Below are 17807 nucleotides of genomic sequence, written 5' to 3'. Positions count from 1 at the left end.
CTCATTGATTACTTTTTATTTAATATTAACAGCTAATAAATTTTAACGATATGTATTTATGTAAATTATTTCCAATGTTGGTAAACAGACCACTCCTGATATCGATTTCAGTTGTTCGATAAATTGGATTGCACCTCTGCGAGCGCGACCGTTCTAACTGTTTTTCTGGCACACCGACGCCGCACTAAGCTTTTTGTGTTAAATATTTCTATATTTCAGTCTTAACCGCAGGTGGAAAAACTCAAAATGACGGATTTCAATGCGTCCGCAGCCATGTTGCCTTTGGGTCTGTATTGGTGACTTCCCCATTCCATCTTGAAAACCTTAATTTTTGATCCGACAGATGAATACTACCAACAATGCGTAATACCAAAACCAAAAGTTCCGCCCCGGTACTCCACTAAACCCATTTCAAAGAAAAACAAACGCCAGGCTGGGCACTTGCGATCATACAAGGAAGTGGGTGAAGATGACGATGACGAAGATGATAATGAGGATTTCCTGGGCGCCGAGCTGGAGAGGAACTACCAGGAAGAAGGTGTCAAAGAGTTTGATGCCGATCTGAACTTTGAGATGAACGACTTCAAGATGAATTGGGAGGAAGAGGTCTCACCGAATCTAGAACTCTATCAAAGCTCCGCTCAGTGGCGCATATACGGCAACAATGTGAACCGGCCAGCAGGAGCAGCTCCTCTGGTGCCAAATGACCAGACACGTGGCAATGTTAAGTCGCGTTTGGATCTGAGAAATAGCTCCCGTTTTCGGGATAATAACAACCACAGGCGCAATCTTAACCACATCCAAAATCGCAACAGCTTCCATCGCGGACAGCAGCAGGCGCAGAGCGCCATGGAGCAGCGCATGCGCACCGCCTACAATGCCTTCAGTAGCCAATCAACAACAACAGCCTATGCCAAGCAGCCAGGCGACGTACTAACAAACATAAACAATCATTTCCAATATTCCCACCAGGACCCCAGTGACCTGCATACCACCACCAACACCATGGGATTCGAATCCAACGACTGGGCCGGACCCAGCTCAATCACCTCGCTGATCGATTCAGTGTCCAATATTCCAGATAATCGTGTCAAGAATCGTTTGGGCTGTGAAACCATTTCCGGATTGCCGCACACCTCATTGAACGATTTAATTTCCGGAGTCCCACAAGATAACAGTTTTCTGAAGTCAAACCTGGACACCGCGAATGATTCCGAGAGTATGAAAGTCAGCAAAATGGCCCGTAACGTGCTGCTCTTACTCAAGAGTGTGGCCCAGAAGACCGAGCAAGGTGCATCCTCTGATTTTTTTCAGGTAATGCCAAAATTTTATTTAGCTCGTCTTGAATTTTGCGACATTGCCTATGTAACTTGGAAATGTAAAAAAATGGAAAACTACGGATCTAAAAATATTGGTCTAAAGACCTTTAATTATCTGTATAATGCCGTTTTACAAATGATGTATCAAAAACAAGTTGAATTAAGAAAATCCAAGGCCATTTAAGTTTTTAATTTTAATATTTATCTAATGATAATTATTACTTATTTCAGAACATCGACTGGATGAATGGGCCAGGAGAGCAGCCCCGAAGTGACGCCATGCCGGGAATGGACGGGCAGTACCAGCAGATGCGCTTCAACTAGAAAACCGACAGCAAGTTAGACTTAGAGAGCCCATCTATAATAAGTTACTTTTTACCAGCCACATTATGTTTAAAATTTGAATTAGTTAGGATTGGCGGGCAGTTTCTGTGCGAATTGTTAGCCGGTGCAGAGCAAGAAGAAGATTTCGATGAGGTCCAGTGAATGACAGCGAGTGAACAGACGTCAACGTCGGCGGAGGTTTTTTTTATATACAATACATATTTCGGCTGATAAGAACAGGCTGGCCCGCTTATCAGCAATGCACAACAAGAAGTACACACAGACGGGCGAGATGTGAGAAGCGAAAGCGGACGAAAATAGAAACAAACGGCGATAAATTTACAGCGAAGGCGAATTTTCATACATAAGCGATGTGCCGAAGAGGAATAGAGTAATAATCAATCAGTTAATCAGCAAAACAGCCGGAGCGCGGACGTGAAAATGATCAGCGGGAACGGATAGCGGGATAGTGAGCAGTGATCGTAACTCCGCATAGTGCTTAACATTAACCTCAACCTACCTATGTATTGTGCTTTGTCGAATGTAGAACGGCATCTTAATTTGTTATTTTGTTTTTGGTCAAAAGCTGACAGGTGCAGCCAACAGAACAAAGATCCATCGATTTATTTCATTTAGTAACTTGTAGAGCGTAGTTTTTGTAGCGGTATCGAACTCAGTTTAACGATTTACCGCAAAGAATACCAAATAAACTTAAATCAGTACACTAAATGTTAGTTGTTCGTCCTCGCCAGTGCCCAGCATGTTGAAATCGAAGCAGTTGCTCCAACAATTTTCCAAAGGTAAGGATAATCGCGGTTTTGGAGCTGAAATGGCGCAATTTCAGTATTACACGCATCAGCTATCTGTGTTTTTGTTGCCGCCTTTATTATCAGCTTTTGGCATGTGCTGAAATAAACATAATACTATATCACCAGCTCGTAGGCTCGCCTTGGCAGGCTATAATCGCATCTGACTCTGACCAAGCCGAAGATTATCAGTAAACACTTTTTTTCACAAAATTCTTTGTCACGATGAACTTTCCCTGTTGGGAACTAAACTTGGGTAGAAGTAGATATATTCAAATAAAATATAGCCCTGTGTACCGAAAGCTTGTTGTTTGATACTAAATTATGTATTGCTGTCCCTAATAGGCCTTTATAAATTAAAATTAATTTTTTACGAATAAATGCCACTAATCAACAGACAGAAACGAAAGTGAAATCTATGCATGTATGTGAATGTTTTGAGCACCATAATAAAAGGAATTTGAGAAGTGCCATTACCTTATCTTATTGATTGAATCTTCAATAATTGAACAAAAAAAAAAGGGTAACCTATAAATTGTATTGTATTCAATTGGTTCTGTTCGTAGATGGAAATTCCGATCCGCTAACGATGATAATATGTGTGTATGGTAGATTAGATGCCTTAATACTTTATAATGAACTTAAAATTATTTTGGGGAAATACTTTCGTAGCTGACTGTGTGACTCATCAGCTGTTCTGGGAGATTCTAATCGAAATAAGTTTGTTGGGTTTTGGTTTTGGGGCGCAGGATGCTCGTGAGTGCCGGAAAGATTGTGCCAGAGGGGTTGAGTAAATTTCCTGCCACCGGGGGCACCTCAAAGATTGGACTAACATGGTCATCCTTTCCCATTTACCCGTTTTATAGAATACGCCAAATTCACGCCAGCCAATTTCAAGCTTAAGCGGGCCTTGGTAGTCACCAAGTTGTCCCGCTATGAGTTCGAGCAACTGCGTCACCCGGAGCTGTCGCAAGATCAGTTGCAGCAGAAGCTACGCGACCGGGGAACCGATGTGGAGATGGTCCTTTATCTGCACAAGGTTCACAAGGATTTCGAGCGACGGGTCGTGCAGAGCTTCCAGGACGTGGGCTGCGAGGTGAAGCTATCCAGCAGGTGCGTACATTCATACCCACTTCGTCCTCATAATCAGTGATCGGAATGGGTTTACCTGGTTGAGATTATTGGTACATATGTAGATTAGAGTGGTATATAAACTAGTATCTTTTGCTTACCGTTAAGGATTGTAGATTTAAACTTGTAAATTTGTTCTAAAACCAACAAGTGTTAATTTAAGTTTTATTTGTTTCACAATGGTCTCAACATATCGAAAAGTACGACACGAAATACCAGAATAAATTATTTGGCCAAAGGCAACACTACGTATGAGTGATAATCATTAAAGCCAATGCGCAGATTTTAATTACAATAAAGCGAATCGTATTAGAGAGAAAGTGGGACCCTTAAATTTGCATAAAAATTTGGATCGACCTTATAAACCTATTACAATATTTATTTTATAAATCTATATGAAAAGTTATAAAAAACATTTTCAAAAATGTTTAATTCACGTTTATTTTACAAATAACATAACATTAGTATCGCCACAATACTTTTTCTAATTTATGTGTGATAGGATATATCGGAACATCTACCTCCAAAGTCATAAAATAGAATTGAGTTTAACACATATAAATTTTTGTGCTTAAGTAAGAATGTCAGTACTTAATAAGGCGCCCATGTAGATATGCTCCCAGATCTCACTACCTAATGCCCTCCAATCACTGCTCCCAATGTTGTGCTGTGTGTCTCGTCACCTCGTCACATACTATACTTTATATGTATCTTCGATTCGTGACTACTACCCGCTACAATTGATCTCCACCATCCACACACTTCGTGTCTCCCATGCGGCCCTCGCCTTGTGTGTTGACTTTACTAAACGAGCAGACTTGAATTTAGAAGCTCGTTGAGCAAGGACGTCATGAGCTGGGCGGACGTCATCGTACCGGTAGGTGGCGACGGTACCTTCCTTCTCTCCGCCGGACGCGCCAGTCCGCTCTTCGCGCTCAGCCAGCAGAAAACACCGATCGTGGGCTTCAACTCGGATCCGCTCCGCTCGGAGGGTCGACTTATGCTGCCCAAGCACTACTCGGACAATCCCGCCGATGCCGTATCCCGCATCAAGAGCGTAAGTCCTGGAATTGGCATTCTCCCCTTTGTTTATATTAAACTATCAATCCTTGACAGGGCGACTTTAAGTGGATGCATCGCTCGAGGGTACGAACGACGATGTTGGGCAGCAATGGTAAGATCCCGGAGTCGACAGACCTCTTCCGCCACACAGAGGTCAAGATGGAGCAGGTCACGACTGCACCCGAAATGCTGGACCAGGACATGGCTTCCAAGTATAAAGCCAAAATGAAACGAATTCTTCCGTACTTGGCTCTTAATGAGGTATGACAATGAAGTATTCATTTCTCCAGGTCCATAAATAACATAATTCTACTGTACAGGTATTTATCGGGGAACATCTCTCAGCCCGAGTGTCCCACTTGCAGCTGGTGCTGGACCACCAGGACGTTGTGAACAAGACCAAGTGCTCTGGACTGTGTGTCAGCACGGGCACGGGCTCAACATCCTGGCACACCAGCATTAATCGCATCACTAGCCGAGATGTGGACGACCTGCTGCGATCGCTTCCCAATAGTAGTTCGAAAGACGTGATGATGCTACGCCAGAATGCGGAGGAGATCGCTCAGCGTTACAACCAGGGGCTGCTCTTTGCGCCGGACGACCCGCGTCTCTGCTACTCCATCCGGGAGCAGATCTGTGTGGGCGTGTGGCCCTCGCCAAAGACCTTCAAAGAGCGCGATTTTGTGCAGACGGTGTTCGTCAAATCGCATTGCATCGATGCCAGTAAGTAACTAAAAGTCCAGATATAAAACAAAATGTAATCCTGCAAATAATTACTTTCCCCAGACCTGGTTATAGATGGCAGCATTTCGTACCCCTTCAACGATGGCGCCAAGGTTTTGCTGGAGGTCCATCCCGAGGATGCCCTCCTGACAATCGCTTTAGACTGAATCCAGTGATGCCTCCCAAGTGCCTGGTTATTTAGCCCTAGCATGTCTGAATTTTTGAAATTATTTAAGTATGCATTTTGCGACTACTTAGCAGTGTAAGCTCAAAAGTTATTTTGTTATTATATAAACATATATTTAAACATCACGCTTTAACTTTTCTTTTTGATTTTTGGATATTTTGTTTGCCCTTTTGGACTTGGGCGGGCTTTCCATTTTTGAGCCTTTTCAATGGCTTCTGGTCGGCTCCTTCCTTGGGGCCTCGACTTCGTCCTTTTCCTTTTTTTTCAAATCGAGAACTGTCCACAGATTTAAAGCGTTCGTCTTGAAGGAGAGCCTTGCCTTCCTCGCTAGCTGCGGACTCTTCCTGCTGCAGTTTCCTTTTCCGACGAATCTCCTTCAGCTTATCTTTCTGCTTTTTGCGGTAGCTGAAGTTTAAATTAAAGTTAGGAAAACGTTTATTGTAAAATGATTTCGACTACTTACAGCGCTTCCATTTGGTCTGGATCCTTGCCCTCCATTATCCACGTTTTGCGTCTGTAGTTCTGGGCCCGTTCATCGAAATCGTTATTGTCCAACAGCATCTCAGACTCACGGCGTGTTACATTCACTTGCATGAAAATTCGCTCCACCATGCGCTCTAAAATATTTGAATGTTAATTTAAATAAAGCTATATTTTTGTGTTTATTAGAAGCGTACGATCGATTGGATGCTCGGTAAGCTTTGTGTTGATCTCCTCTTCGATGGCGCCCAAGAGCTCCAAATCCCGCGGAAAACGGAATATGGAAATGGACATGCCTTTTCGTCCCGCCCTCGCTGTCCTGCCCACACGATGGATGTACTCCTTGGGCGTCCGAGGAAGCATGTGATTCATAACCAGCTGGACACTAGGTATGTCCAGACCCCTGGCAGCCACATCGGTAGCAATCAGTGTGCGAATGTGGTTGGACTTAAAACGACTTAGGGCAGCTACGCGCTCCTTTTGCCGCATAAAGCCATGCAAGCAAACATTGTCAATATCCATGTTCTTTAGCGTCATCGAAAGCAGCTGGCAGTATCTAAAAATAGTTTAGATTAGATTTAAATAATTCAATAAATTAATATTCAAATCTATAGTAATTTAGATCTTATCTATTAGGTTTCACTTACTTTTTTGTGTTGGTGAAAATCATTACATTGGCGTTTTCGTTCTCCTCGCGGTACTTTCTAAGTGACTCGATCAAAACCATGTCCCTATCGTAGTCGGCGCACAGCAGATAACGTTGGTCCAGAGTGTCCACAGTGGCCACATCGGAATCCTGCGACCACTCGAGGCACTAAACACGGAAGAAAACCATTTAACAGAAGCTCGCATTAGCATATTAAACAAACTCACATCACTGGCAATGGGAAATATGCTAGACTCCTTCATGAAGTCCTTCATGGTGGCGGAGAAGAAGAGATTCTGCCTAGTCTTGGGCAGACACCTTTCGATTATAGCCAGGCTCTCGTCAAAGTCGCCGTTTAGCATGCGATCCGCCTCGTCCACAACCAGGTACTTGAGATTGTCGAAGGAGAACGTATCGCAGCCGGTGAGGTGGTCTGCTAAGCGTCCGGGCATGGCCACCACGATGTGTGGCCGCTGCATCAGCTTCTGGCTTTCGATCATCTGGTCGGTACCACCGGAAACGACGCATACTCGCACTCCCATCGCCTGTCCGGCCACCAGGAACTGCTCGGATATCTGGTAGGCCAACTCGTGCGTGGGCGTCAGCACAAGGGCGAAGTGGCCCACTGGCTCCTCGCTCAGCCGCTCTAGAATGGGCAAGGCGAAGGCAAAGGTTTTGCCGGATCCAGTCTTGGCTGCCCCAATGCAATCCTTACCAGCCAATATAGCCGGAATGCAGTTTTGTTGGATAGGAGTTGCTCCCTTCAGGCCTAAAACCGTCGAGGATGAGGTTCAATTACTTGGTTCAAATAAAGTCTGACTTAACATTACCTAACTTTGTCAGCTGCTTCACCAACCAAGGACGCAGGCCCAGGATTTGGAAGGGATTGACCTCCTTCCGTTGCATTTCGGTGAATAAAAATACACCGAAGTAAAAAATGAAAACAACGTGCGAGAGTTCTGTGATCTAGTGATGGAAAAATGCCTACAATCGATTGCATTAACAACTATCGATGGTTGCTTATTATTGAAAATTATTTTTCAGCTTTTTTATTTTCATTATTAACCCATTTTAAAGCCAACATAAGATTGGCTGACACGCAACTATTATTGTAATCTAGTTTTATATAAGCATGCATCAATAAAAATAAATAAATCTATAAGTAAAAAACTTTAATAACAAAAATCTACTACAATCAAACGATAGACTGGTTTTCACATCCCTATCAGGTGTCTTGGCGCGAGCATTTTGTAAACACACTGAGGTCTTTGGATCTGGCTTCATTAGTTAAAGCTACAATGTCCGAGGAATCTGAAAACCAGGCTATATCCCTATCTTTCAGCGAGCTGCAAGCTATAGACCAGGAGGATATCATCTTGCTAGTCGACGTGGACTCGGCTGTAAATATCTCCAAAGCATGTATCGCCAATGATTCCGCCGATCGTGTAGAAGTCTTGACGTTGTGGTTTAGTAAATTATTAAGGGCGTACCTTGATGAATCGGTGTGCTGCTTCCAAGCGGTTAAGTCAATGTGCGATTGGTTTTTTCATGTAGGTCTTGTTACATACATTATGCTCATATTAATTGACTCTAGATCCAATCATCAGGTATCAAACAATTCTTACGGAGTAAACAGCGATCAAACAAAACTTTTCAACGAGGTTCTAGCATTCTTAACCGCATACAGGAATCATTTGCTGAAAGCAGGCGAACGTCTCGTTCATTGGTTTGCCAATCTTCTGTTATTCATGATTGACTTTCTCGAGGAAGAAGGGTAAAAGTAAAAGCCTGTTTAGATGAATCTATTTATACAAGATGTATTTGTTTCTTATGTATTTCATTCAGCAAAGAAAGTGAGCATCAGGTTCGTGTAGGTATTCATTTTGAAGTGCTTTCCCTGCTAAAGAAGAATACCAGTGAATCAAAAACATTCCAACCTCGCATCACGCCCTGTAAGTTAAGGTGTATTTTCTAAAATTATTTTTCACCCATGATGGGGCTCTTACTTTTGATGTCTTCTTTGCGATAAATGTTTTTTTTACCACTTTTAAGATATTAAAGTAAAAATTTTCCCTACTTCTCTATATTCAGTGATGCAGACAATAATGCAACACGCCGAGTCCGCAAGAAATAACTTTCGGGATCTGGAGTTACCGGTCAAATCAAGCGACACTATTACTTACATGTGCGTTCACTACATGTCGTGCGTTAATCTCAAGGACGAACCAATGCCCCAATGGCTTAAGGAAACGATTTTGCATCTATGCAAAATGGTTTTCGGTTACTTGGAGGATCTTTACAAAAACGTGAGTTTTGCAGCGATTTTTAATCAGAGATAAAACAAATATCAATTTTTAGGGCCTACTTACTGTTCCCGAGGAAAAGTTAAAAGAGTTTATGAAAGTTATGCGCGCATATTTCTTAATGTTGCAGCAGATTTTCAGAAATGGTTTAATGCAGGTTGACCGAAATGTGGCTGTTTGTATTATGGATTTATTTATGTGTGACGAAACGTAAGTTAGTAAACATTCATAACCATTTGCATCAACTATTTGTAATTTTAGTACGCCTTCACATTATTCTGAAGAATATATTCAACAGCTTATATCTACGTATGTTAGACCATATATAATGGAACTTTATGAGCTGATTTATTCATTCGAAGAATGTCAAGAGGTAAGATAAAAACAATATATCAGGCATTTTTTAATAACCGAGTTTATATTTAAGTATTTATTATTTAGTATTTTTGGCCCACCAGAAGAGGATTACTTCGATGTTTGCTTAGATTTTGTAACTGCTGTATCTACAGACGACGCTGATGTTCTCCCAAAAACATGTCAAACACTGCAGAAAATCTTTGAATATTTGTTTAAAGGTAAGGCATCCTAATTATGATCGATTTTGTATATGATTTGATGGGCCCATAGATGCCACAAACTTTGTCAATGCCGAGCGCTATGAACGAGTTATGGATGCTTTTGGTAGTCTACTCTACTTGGTCCCCATCAAAGAACTACATAGCTATTTTTGTGCTGGCTTATTTCAAAAGGATATTATCACGTCCCAAGTGTGTGCTGATATACTCATGTTGTGTTTTCGGTAAGAAATTGTATATTGAGAACTTTTAAATTAAATTAAAAAATATATATTTTAGGCTAAAAGAGGAAAATAAGTGTTGGACTCCTATTGATATAGAACAGGCTATAGTGTTCTGGAATAAGTGCAACAACTCTTATTGCATGTTTTCAAAAAATCCAAGCCAATGGCATGTGCAGCGTTTCCTTAAGTATTTTCACTGCCTGGGAAAGCAGGGGCTTCCTGCTTTGAGCATTCGGAACTTTCGTCACCTCTTGGCAGTTATTACTGAAGATAAACAAATAGGAATACAATTGTTAAACCGCTTAGATCATGTCTCATCTGCGGCCCCCACACAAGTTAAGGACTACTATGAAATGGTTAGTATCAGTTACTTTTCAAAACTTAAAATTATAACCTCTGCTTTATCAACAGGTTGCTATGCTAGAACTTTTAGTGAAAAACAGACACACAGACTGTTCCCAGTGGTTTCAGCGTTCTTCAGACATGTCCAAGAAAGTGATGAGTATTGCCAACAGTACGACCTTCACTAGTGCATACTTTAAGCTGCTGGCTTTTGCTAATAAACCCACCCAGTTGCTGATATTACGGGGACTGGCTTCAGGAAATGGGTGTACAAACTGGCATCGACAGAGATTTATTGACGCTTGCAAAGTCAGCGATGATGCCCAACTAAAAGCATTTAGTGCACGCCACTTAATCGATGCTGATGCTCAGCTTTTACTTGAGACTATGCGAGGAAAACCCAAAACTTCAGATACATCAGTAGATGGTTTATTTGATGTCAGTAAATCGAGCTACACACGCAATTCGGAACACAAGTGCTTAGTTTCTAGCCTGAAACGTAAGCGGAATGAAATACCTCCCAAGCAAATCCTACTTGACATTTATGAGGGGTCTCTTCAATTAAGCCAGAGCACTGATGATTTTGATGCTGCCGATTGGGATCTTCACAAAAAAGTGTTGGCTAACTTGAGTAGTATTTTACCAAGATCTTAACTTTATCCGTTTAATGTACTTCTAATATAGAGTCCGACTAGTTTACATATTCAACATAATGTGATCCAAATGTCGCATATCGGTGGGTAAGCTAATGAATTTATTGAGGTCGGAACGGGGGGTACTATAATCCTGAATCAGAATACCTGGTGAAGCCGTTGTTTGCGTTAAAACACAACAGATTAAAAAATATATCAAAACCTACCTGCAAGTGACGCTGAAGTAAAGCTGACGAAACTGCCAGCAAAATAGGCTCGGATGGCCACATTGGTAATGTCTAGTCGTCGGCTTGGGGCCATTGCACTTAGTGCAGCGATGAGGATGCCCAGTGATCCTGGGTTGGCAAAGCCGCAAATTGCAAAAGTGGCTATAGCAGAACTCCGCGCCTGTAAAATTACGGAAATTATCAATTTGTCCTTATATATAATTCTAATATAGGCAGATAGATATTTACGTCGACCTTGTCCTCGTTCATTAACTCGCCCAGGTGTTTATAGGCGATGAACTCATTTATCAGCGATTTCTCGGCCACGATTAGCGCAATGTCTTGACAGTCGTACCACGGTACACCCATCACGAACACAAATGGGACAAAAATCTGGGAGAGCAGGAAAAGCATTGTGATGCCCTGCAGCCCGATTAGCTCAAAAGTCCATTCAACTATGGCGTTGAGGAAGGACACAATGGCCAGAAAGGCAATGATGTTCGCCACGATTCCGAGCACAATCAACAGAGCGGCTGCCGCTCCACTGGCGGCTGCATCCATAATGGAGGAATCCGGCCTTTACCAGGTGATTAAATTTACAAAATTGAAAATAACAAGGAATCTTAAAAGAAGGGAATTTACGCTTACGACTTCTCTATTTGAATGTTATCAGATCTGGTCATTGATTCCTCCGTCTCCGGGTAGAACAGCTTTGAGAAGGCCAGGGCGCCGGGAGCAGCCATCACGCTGGCCGAGATCAGGTAGGCGGGCGAGGCGCCAAAGTACACATAAGCCCCAAAAACCGTTCCCGACACTGAAGCATAGCCGGAGGTGCAGATTGTATGTAGCTCGCTAACGGTCAGAATTATGATGTACGGTCGGATTAAGAGGGGACTCTCGGACATGCTTAGGAAGACGTTTCCCGCTGCATTCACGCTCTCACAGACAGTGGTGCCCACCGTGGCTTGCAATAAAAACCCAAAAGAGTTCAGGACGAACTGCATCCAGCCTAGGTAGTACATGATGCTCGAAATCACGCTGAAGAAGAACACCACTGCCAGTATGGCAAAGGCGAAGACGAACTCGTCGCAGATTCGATCACCGTACACAAAGCGTGCTCCGTACTGAGCGTAGCTCAAAAAGGTGACCACCTTCTCGCCGAAACAGTGGAATATAGCGTTGCCGAAACCGACGCGCAGGCAGATAATCCCCAGCAGCAGCTGGCCCAGGAGGCCGTGTGTCACAATGCGCCACTGGACACTTTTGTGATGCTTGGACACTGCAAATCCGATCAGGATAAAACACAAGGGTCCCATCAGTCCGATCACCTTGTTCGTGTCGCTCCGGCACTCGTAACCGAGGTAGGCTACTACCACTGAGACCACAACTGCCAGCATTACACCAGAGACGATCCTATAATTGAAAGAATAATTTACATATTTTTATTTAGCACTCTTATAGTTCTTAAATAGCATTGCATATTTATTGGCGGCTGTCTAAATCTATTGTAGCTTATACAATCTAAAACCCTCAACTGTTATTCATGCTAGATCGAAAATTTTTTTTTTTTTTTTTTTTTTTTAATATACTTTATTCTTATTTATTGGATCTTCTCTATTACTTAAGAGACTAACAATAAGTTTTCAAATCTTAATCTATGTTACGTTAACTTATGTTATTGAAAAAGGGATGGGAAATCATTCCGCTGTAGACGGGAATGATAGCTTAGCCGGTTGAGTTGTCTGGCAAGCAGGTTTGGGTGATTTGATAATCTGGCTTCATATTTAATTTTTCTGGAAACAATTTCTTCTTTTACGGGATTTATATCCAGGTCTCTCTGGATGTTTGCATTGCGGATGTACCAGGGGGCTCCAGTTATTGTTCGTAGGGTCTTTGATTGTACTCTTTGAATAATTTCTATATTGCTGCTGCTTGCGTTTCCCCAGAGCTCGGAACCGTAGGTCCAGATCGGCTTTAAGCACGAGTTATATATATCCGAAAACGGAAAGGAAACGGAAAAAACATATTTCTCTCTGTTCCTAAACGTATAAAGGCATTTAACATTTTTAAGCAAATCCAAAGACAAACTATTTGAACGGTTTTTTTCAAAATACAGATTTTTTCCCGAAACAGGGAACTAATATAAAACTTTCGTTTGCTTTATTAGCTCACTAAACGTGTGCTTACTCTTTTCTAAGCCGTTTAGATTTCACTCATGTTTCAACTCACCACTTGCGACTAAACACAATCCATGAGTCTATGGCTGGCTCTAGGTAATTATTGTAAAGCTTGATGCCTACATATGGCTTGAATACCCAGTAGTAAAGCCACAATATATAAAATGTAACAAACATGAAGATGAGAAATCCGTATCCATGGCACCAGTTAATGTTACATAGAATATTTGGCTTAAACTCGTTCTCAGCAAGAAATCTTTCGGCTGATACTTCTGTGGTGGTTTCACTTAATGTTGAGTTTTCCACCGTTTCGGTCGTTTCCGCGGGATTCTCAGGTGGAATGCAATCATCGGAATCCTTGTCTATATATGCATTTTTAATAGGTCGTTTCATATTTGTAAGAGCGTTCAAAATACCCACCATACAAAATATATACGACTGTTGCTCCAATAAAGTAGAATATTAGGATTATGTGAAGCAAGACATGAAGGACTAAATAGGTAATTCGTTTCGCCTTCGATGGAGGTGGCTTCTCCTCTCCTTCTGCTGCTGGAGTATCCGTATCAGCCATTGTGAGTAAATTTAGAGTGGAACGTGTTTAAATATATCTGTAAGTATGACTTGCATCCCATAGCCCTCTTATAAGTACTAGTACAATAACAAACAATATTTTTTTTAATAAATAAGAATTTGTGTATTTTGCTTAATTTGATCAGCTAATTATCACGATCTAAAACTTCCAGGAACTAAAAGTCCGTTGCATTTTTCCGCCCCAATTTCTGGAATATCCTGTTGTAGCTCACCTTCTCATCTTCTTCTTGTATAAGGATGCCTGCAAAAAATTTAAAATAAAATAAGCATTAATAATTCTCGAATATTTTAGATCGGTTAACTCTACTGACCTGCAAAACTAGCTGACACGAAACAGACTATGCTGCCCACCACAAAGGCTCGGAAAGCCACCTGAGTGATGGTGGAGCGACGATGGGGCGCCATGGCACTGAGGGATCCGATGAGGATGCCCAAGGAACTGGGATTGGCGAAGCCGCAGATGGCGAACGTGGCGATTCCAGCGCTGCGGGCCTGCGATAATTTAGGTTTTAATTTCCTCATAAGTGATTCCATCAAATCCAGTAAATACTTACGGTGATTTCGTTGTTTTCAATGTATTGACCCAGTCGCTCATAGGCTACAAATTCGTTGATTATAGTCTTTGAGGCCACTACCTTAGCAATGATGTCGCAGTCCTGTTTTGGAACGCCCATCGCCCAAACGAGCGGGATGAACAGCTTCGAGAAAATCCACTCGAAGTCGATGTCATCGAGGCCAACCAAGAAGCCAAACCAGCTAACCAGGCCATTGAGGAAGGCGACGAAGGCCACAAAGGCCACTATATTGGCGATGATGCCGAGGACAATTGGCACGGCGTTGCTGGCTCCACTGGACGCAGCATCCAACAGAGAAGAGTCCTGCCTACATTAAGAAAATATAAGTATAATAGTAAGACTTCCAAACTTTGTCCATAAATTGTTAATTAATTCCAAAACATAGCATCGTATTAAGAGAACAATAAGCTACAGGCTGTATCCCGACGCGACTTTAAATTTTTTCTTTCATAATAATTTTTTTAGGCAATTAGGAACAACTTAACAAATTTCGAGCCTAATTGCCCCAGCGGTTCTTAATTAATGGATTACTTTACTTCTTTAAACCATTTTTGTGTAATACAAATATAAATATTAAATATAGATTGAATATTTATATTGACTCTTTAATGATTGTTTCTTGTCTATACTACTATATCCTTGTAATAAAGTTATGTTATTTTAAAATACTTACGATTTTTCCAGCTCAATCGAGTCCGATGAAGTCTGGCTCTCCTCCGTCTCCGGCATGTAGAGCTTGGAGATGGCCAGTGTGGCTGGAGCCGCCATCACTGACGAGGTGATCAAGTGGGCGGCCGAGGCTCCAAAAGACAAATAAGCCGCCAGGACCGTGCCAGACACAGTGGCAAAGCCGGACACCATAATGCTGTGGATTTCGCTCTTGGTCAGCTTATTGATATACGGCCGGATGAGTAGGGGGCTTTCGGACATGCCCAGGAAGATGTTCGCCGCCGCCGTGACACTCTCGCAAACAGTAGTGCCCAGAAGCGCCTGCAGGATCCAACCCAGCTTGATCACTATCCACTGCATCGTACCCAAGTAGTACAACAGTGATATGAAGAAGCTAAAGAAGAAGATCACCGGGAGGATGGCGAAGGCAAACACATTGTTTACTACGAGGAAGTCTCCGAAAACGAAGAGGGCTCCATCGGTGGCATAGCCCAGGAATGTAGCCACCTTGTTGCCCAAACACTCGAAGATCTTGCGGCCCACTTCCCAGCGGATGCAGAAGATGGCGAGAAGGAACTGGCACGTGATCCCGGTGATCACGATGCGCCACTTGATGGCGTTTCTATTAGTGGAGAACACGTAGCCGCACAGGATGAAGAAGCACGGCGCCACCAGGGACACCAGCTTCTGCGGCTCATCACGGGTCTCAAAGTACACGAAGATGGCCAAAAGAGCCAGGAGCACTGCGATGCTGGCCAGTGAAACAACCCTGGGCGTAATAAAAAGTGTAAGTATAGTTTCGGAAATTAAGTTAATAAACTGGAAATAGCACTTTATTCATTTAAGACCTCAAAACCAAAAAAATTATTTCTTTCTTAAAAATGTTTTTCTAATATTGTGTCTAGATTGTTTATATAAGGAAAATAATAATAATAAGATAAAATATTTAATGATATAAGTGAGGATCAGCAAGAAATCAACTATAAAATAAAAAGACTAATCTTCGTTAGAGTTTAAATAATTACTTATAATTAAATCAATTTTCTAAGAAATGTTTAATTATACTCAAATTATTGATACTTTCTAGGTAAAGTGAATTGTAATAACTTCAAGTTTCTGGCAGAAAAACATATAATAGTAAAAAGTAAATAATAGTGATAAAACTTACCTGGTCCTGCTAAAACTGTGCCACTTTTTGGACCAGGGCCTTAGGTAGTTTCTGTGTAGGCTGAGCCCCACCATTGGCTTGAAAATGTAGTAGTAGAAGAGACCCAAATATGTGAATCCCAGCAGGAGCAGAAGCATTCCATAACCCGTGCAGAAGTTAATACCACATAATTCGTTTTTAACTCCCCAGGTACAATCATATTTGTCTGAATAGGGTTTAAGGTTATCATATGGATTTGCGATTATTCGATGTAATACTCACTGATGTCGTTATAATGATAGGTGGCATAGGAGAAGTAGGCCACAACAACAAGGTGCAACAGTACATAAATTGAGATCCTCACAATACGCGCAACTTTCGGATTCTTATCTAAATATCCTTCTTTTTTTGCGACGTCTGTAATGTTTTCCAGTTGCACTTCTTTAAATTCATCAGAGTCATGTATGTGCAGTTCTTTCTAAAAAATGGATTATATTTAAGCATTTCATGGTGATTGGCATTTCTAAAAGCTAACTTACATGATCCATTTCGTAGCCATTGTTAATGGCCCCCTTCGAAGAGTCGGCTGACATCTATAAAACAACAAGTTATTGGTCATTCGCGGTAATCGTAATCTGGCATAATCTGGCATAAGCTGTATCAAATTATTTCAGCCATCGAGTGGGCAGATATGCCAAGTGTCCAACGCCAAAAGATAGGTTTCTTTCGGCCAACTAAATCAAGGTTCAACAAGTTAGACGACTTGTGCCCACTCGAAAGAAAGCGATAAGTCTGGAAACTTCACTTCAATTCGCACATGGTTTTCGAAAGTCAATGGCTTTACTGCAACACGTGGATCAATACTCAAATAGTTTCCGGTCATTAAACGAAAAGGTTAGTTGCGGGAATTGGTGGTAAACTGCCGCACTGGGTGTAAATAAGCCACTTCAACTTAAATTCTTGATATATGCGGGTTGTAAATCCCATTCAATACAATATCACCGTTAGGAGGCCTTTCGGTTGGGATTTCACAATGGGAGTAATCAAAAATGTACTGATAGCACTATCTAAGTGGTATTTAACCAAACTCGTGAAAGTTAATAAAGCACTTATTTATAATCGGCCGATTCTGAGAACAAGCTAGTATATCCCGTGCAATATGCACTTAAATAACTTGTCACCAAAGCACACTTGTTTGCCTAAGTATTAATGTAATTCATTCGTAAACTGTAGTAAAATAAACAGATTTTACTCTTGTGTAAATACCACAATTAATAACTTTGTGTATAAAGTCTAATTAATTTAGCGCCTTGATTTCGTGCAACGCCAGTTAATTCACCTTTTTATATGATTTGTTTTCGCTTCGTATCTAATGAGTACTATCGGTTTGTTGTGGCCGAAACGGGTTTTCAATGTCGTTACTCTCGGTGCGTACTGGCCGAATACTAATTGCTGATTAATGCATCTGCTAAGTGGGATTAAAAACTGTGGCTAACTGCCATCGTAGCTCGTTGAAACTCGCGGCAAGACTAAATTCACCAAACTGCGGCAGGGAGTTTTTAATACGATCGCAAGTACACGGTATTTGATAAGGGCATATCAGATTCGGATCGACACGGTTCGTTTTTAACTTTGGGAACTATCTAATGATTTATAATATCTTGATT

The 17807-nt window shown here is 41.7% G+C and overlaps 6 protein-coding genes across 10 annotated transcripts; 3 read left to right on the top strand and 3 right to left on the bottom strand.

Annotated features, from left to right (window-relative positions):
* The first annotated feature begins 157 nt into the window (after window positions 1-157).
* Window positions 158-2421, top strand: LOC108038907. The gene is made up of 3 exons (XM_017115792.2): window positions 158-286; window positions 344-1314; window positions 1551-2421. The coding sequence occupies exons 1-3, from the start codon at window positions 247-249 to the stop codon at window positions 1641-1643; spliced, it is 1104 nt and encodes a 367-aa protein (XP_016971281.2). The 5' UTR covers window positions 158-246; the 3' UTR covers window positions 1644-2421.
* On the top strand, window positions 2330-5677 carry LOC108038906 (NAD kinase 2, mitochondrial). 4 transcript variants are annotated; one of them, XM_017115790.2, is made up of 6 exons: window positions 2330-2443; window positions 3316-3562; window positions 4409-4637; window positions 4697-4903; window positions 4963-5365; window positions 5429-5677. In XM_017115790.2, the coding sequence occupies exons 1-6, from the start codon at window positions 2404-2406 to the stop codon at window positions 5530-5532; spliced, it is 1230 nt and encodes a 409-aa protein (XP_016971279.1). In that variant the 5' UTR covers window positions 2330-2403; the 3' UTR covers window positions 5533-5677. The 4 variants fall into 4 exon arrangements, with proteins under 4 accessions (XP_016971279.1, XP_016971277.1, XP_016971280.1 ...); XM_017115788.2 differs by having other exon boundaries at window positions 4397-4637; XM_017115791.2 differs by lacking the exon at window positions 2330-2443 and adding an exon at window positions 3150-3239.
* On the bottom strand, window positions 5651-7640 carry LOC108038905 (probable ATP-dependent RNA helicase Dbp45A). Its single transcript, XM_017115787.2, has 6 exons — window positions 7509-7640; window positions 6906-7447; window positions 6680-6846; window positions 6230-6588; window positions 6016-6169; window positions 5651-5957 (listed from the first exon to the last, which is right to left on the bottom strand). The coding sequence occupies exons 1-6, from the start codon at window positions 7582-7584 to the stop codon at window positions 5675-5677; spliced, it is 1581 nt and encodes a 526-aa protein (XP_016971276.1). The 5' UTR covers window positions 7585-7640; the 3' UTR covers window positions 5651-5674.
* Window positions 7641-7917: 277 nt separating this feature from the next.
* On the top strand, window positions 7918-10776 carry LOC108038913. The gene is made up of 10 exons (XM_017115798.2): window positions 7918-8228; window positions 8286-8452; window positions 8524-8630; window positions 8770-8984; window positions 9037-9191; window positions 9243-9354; window positions 9409-9556; window positions 9609-9780; window positions 9836-10136; window positions 10192-10776. The coding sequence occupies exons 1-10, from the start codon at window positions 7977-7979 to the stop codon at window positions 10774-10776; spliced, it is 2214 nt and encodes a 737-aa protein (XP_016971287.2). The 5' UTR covers window positions 7918-7976.
* LOC108038914 (sodium/nucleoside cotransporter 2) lies at window positions 10755-13778 on the bottom strand. 2 transcript variants are annotated; one of them, XM_017115801.2, is made up of 6 exons: window positions 13579-13778; window positions 13211-13520; window positions 11630-12394; window positions 11237-11558; window positions 10982-11162; window positions 10755-10922 (listed from the first exon to the last, which is right to left on the bottom strand). In XM_017115801.2, exons 1-6 carry the CDS (start codon window positions 13727-13729, stop codon window positions 10819-10821), a joined length of 1833 nt encoding a protein of 610 aa, XP_016971290.2. In that variant the 5' UTR covers window positions 13730-13778; the 3' UTR covers window positions 10755-10818. The 2 variants fall into 2 exon arrangements, with proteins under 2 accessions (XP_016971290.2, XP_016971289.2); XM_017115800.2 differs by having other exon boundaries at window positions 11231-11558; window positions 13579-13777.
* A 55-nt stretch (window positions 13779-13833) lies between these two features.
* LOC108038915 (solute carrier family 28 member 3) lies at window positions 13834-17656 on the bottom strand. Its single transcript, XM_017115802.2, has 8 exons — window positions 17480-17656; window positions 16680-16733; window positions 16423-16618; window positions 16162-16366; window positions 14998-15762; window positions 14304-14631; window positions 14061-14241; window positions 13834-13990 (listed from the first exon to the last, which is right to left on the bottom strand). Exons 2-8 carry the CDS (start codon window positions 16731-16733, stop codon window positions 13905-13907), a joined length of 1815 nt encoding a protein of 604 aa, XP_016971291.1. The 5' UTR covers window positions 17480-17656; the 3' UTR covers window positions 13834-13904.
* Window positions 17657-17807: the final 151 nt, after the last annotated feature.

This window comes from Drosophila rhopaloa, unplaced genomic scaffold (genome assembly GCF_018152115.1).
Source record: "Drosophila rhopaloa isolate 14029-0021.01 unplaced genomic scaffold, ASM1815211v1 contig_115, whole genome shotgun sequence".
NCBI lineage: Eukaryota > Metazoa > Arthropoda > Insecta > Diptera > Drosophilidae > Drosophila > Drosophila rhopaloa.
This window is presented reverse-complemented; position numbering and strand designations above follow the sequence as displayed.

Coding starts and splice junctions, on each gene's coding strand:
- LOC108038915 (XM_017115802.2), bottom strand. CDS start 16,733: ATGTCAGCCGACTCTTCGAAGGGGGCCATTAACAATGGCTACGAAATG. Junction 16,367..16,422: donor CTATCATTATAACGACATCA/GTGAGTATTACA, acceptor AACCCTATTCAG/ACAAATATGATTGTACCTGG. Junction 14,242..14,303: donor TTGAAAACAACGAAATCACC/GTAAGTATTTAC, acceptor AAATTATCGCAG/GCCCGCAGCGCTGGAATCGC.
- LOC108038905 (XM_017115787.2), bottom strand. CDS start 7,584: ATGCAACGGAAGGAGGTCAATCCCTTCCAAATCCTGGGCCTGCGTCCT. Junction 6,847..6,905: donor TATTTCCCATTGCCAGTGAT/GTGAGTTTGTTT, acceptor TTCCGTGTTTAG/TGCCTCGAGTGGTCGCAGGA. Junction 6,170..6,229: donor TACCGAGCATCCAATCGATC/GTACGCTTCTAA, acceptor CAAATATTTTAG/AGCGCATGGTGGAGCGAATT.
- LOC108038907 (XM_017115792.2), top strand. CDS start 247: ATGACGGATTTCAATGCGTCCGCAGCCATGTTGCCTTTGG. Junction 287..343: donor CGCAGCCATGTTGCCTTTGG/GTCTGTATTGGT, acceptor TTGATCCGACAG/ATGAATACTACCAACAATGC. Junction 1,315..1,550: donor CATCCTCTGATTTTTTTCAG/GTAATGCCAAAA, acceptor TACTTATTTCAG/AACATCGACTGGATGAATGG.
- LOC108038906 (XM_017115788.2), top strand. CDS start 2,404: ATGTTGAAATCGAAGCAGTTGCTCCAACAATTTTCCAAAG. Junction 2,444..3,315: donor GCTCCAACAATTTTCCAAAG/GTAAGGATAATC, acceptor CCCGTTTTATAG/AATACGCCAAATTCACGCCA. Junction 4,904..4,962: donor CGTACTTGGCTCTTAATGAG/GTATGACAATGA, acceptor TCTACTGTACAG/GTATTTATCGGGGAACATCT.
- LOC108038914 (XM_017115800.2), bottom strand. CDS start 13,729: ATGGCTGATACGGATACTCCAGCAGCAGAAGGAGAGGAGAAGCCACCT. Junction 11,559..11,629: donor AACATTCAAATAGAGAAGTC/GTAAGCGTAAAT, acceptor CACCTGGTAAAG/GCCGGATTCCTCCATTATGG. Junction 11,163..11,230: donor TGAACGAGGACAAGGTCGAC/GTAAATATCTAT, acceptor GTAATTTTACAG/GCGCGGAGTTCTGCTATAGC.
- LOC108038913 (XM_017115798.2), top strand. CDS start 7,977: ATGTCCGAGGAATCTGAAAACCAGGCTATATCCCTATCTTTCAGCGAG. Junction 8,453..8,523: donor GACTTTCTCGAGGAAGAAGG/GTAAAAGTAAAA, acceptor TATTTCATTCAG/CAAAGAAAGTGAGCATCAGG. Junction 9,192..9,242: donor TTATTTATGTGTGACGAAAC/GTAAGTTAGTAA, acceptor TTGTAATTTTAG/TACGCCTTCACATTATTCTG.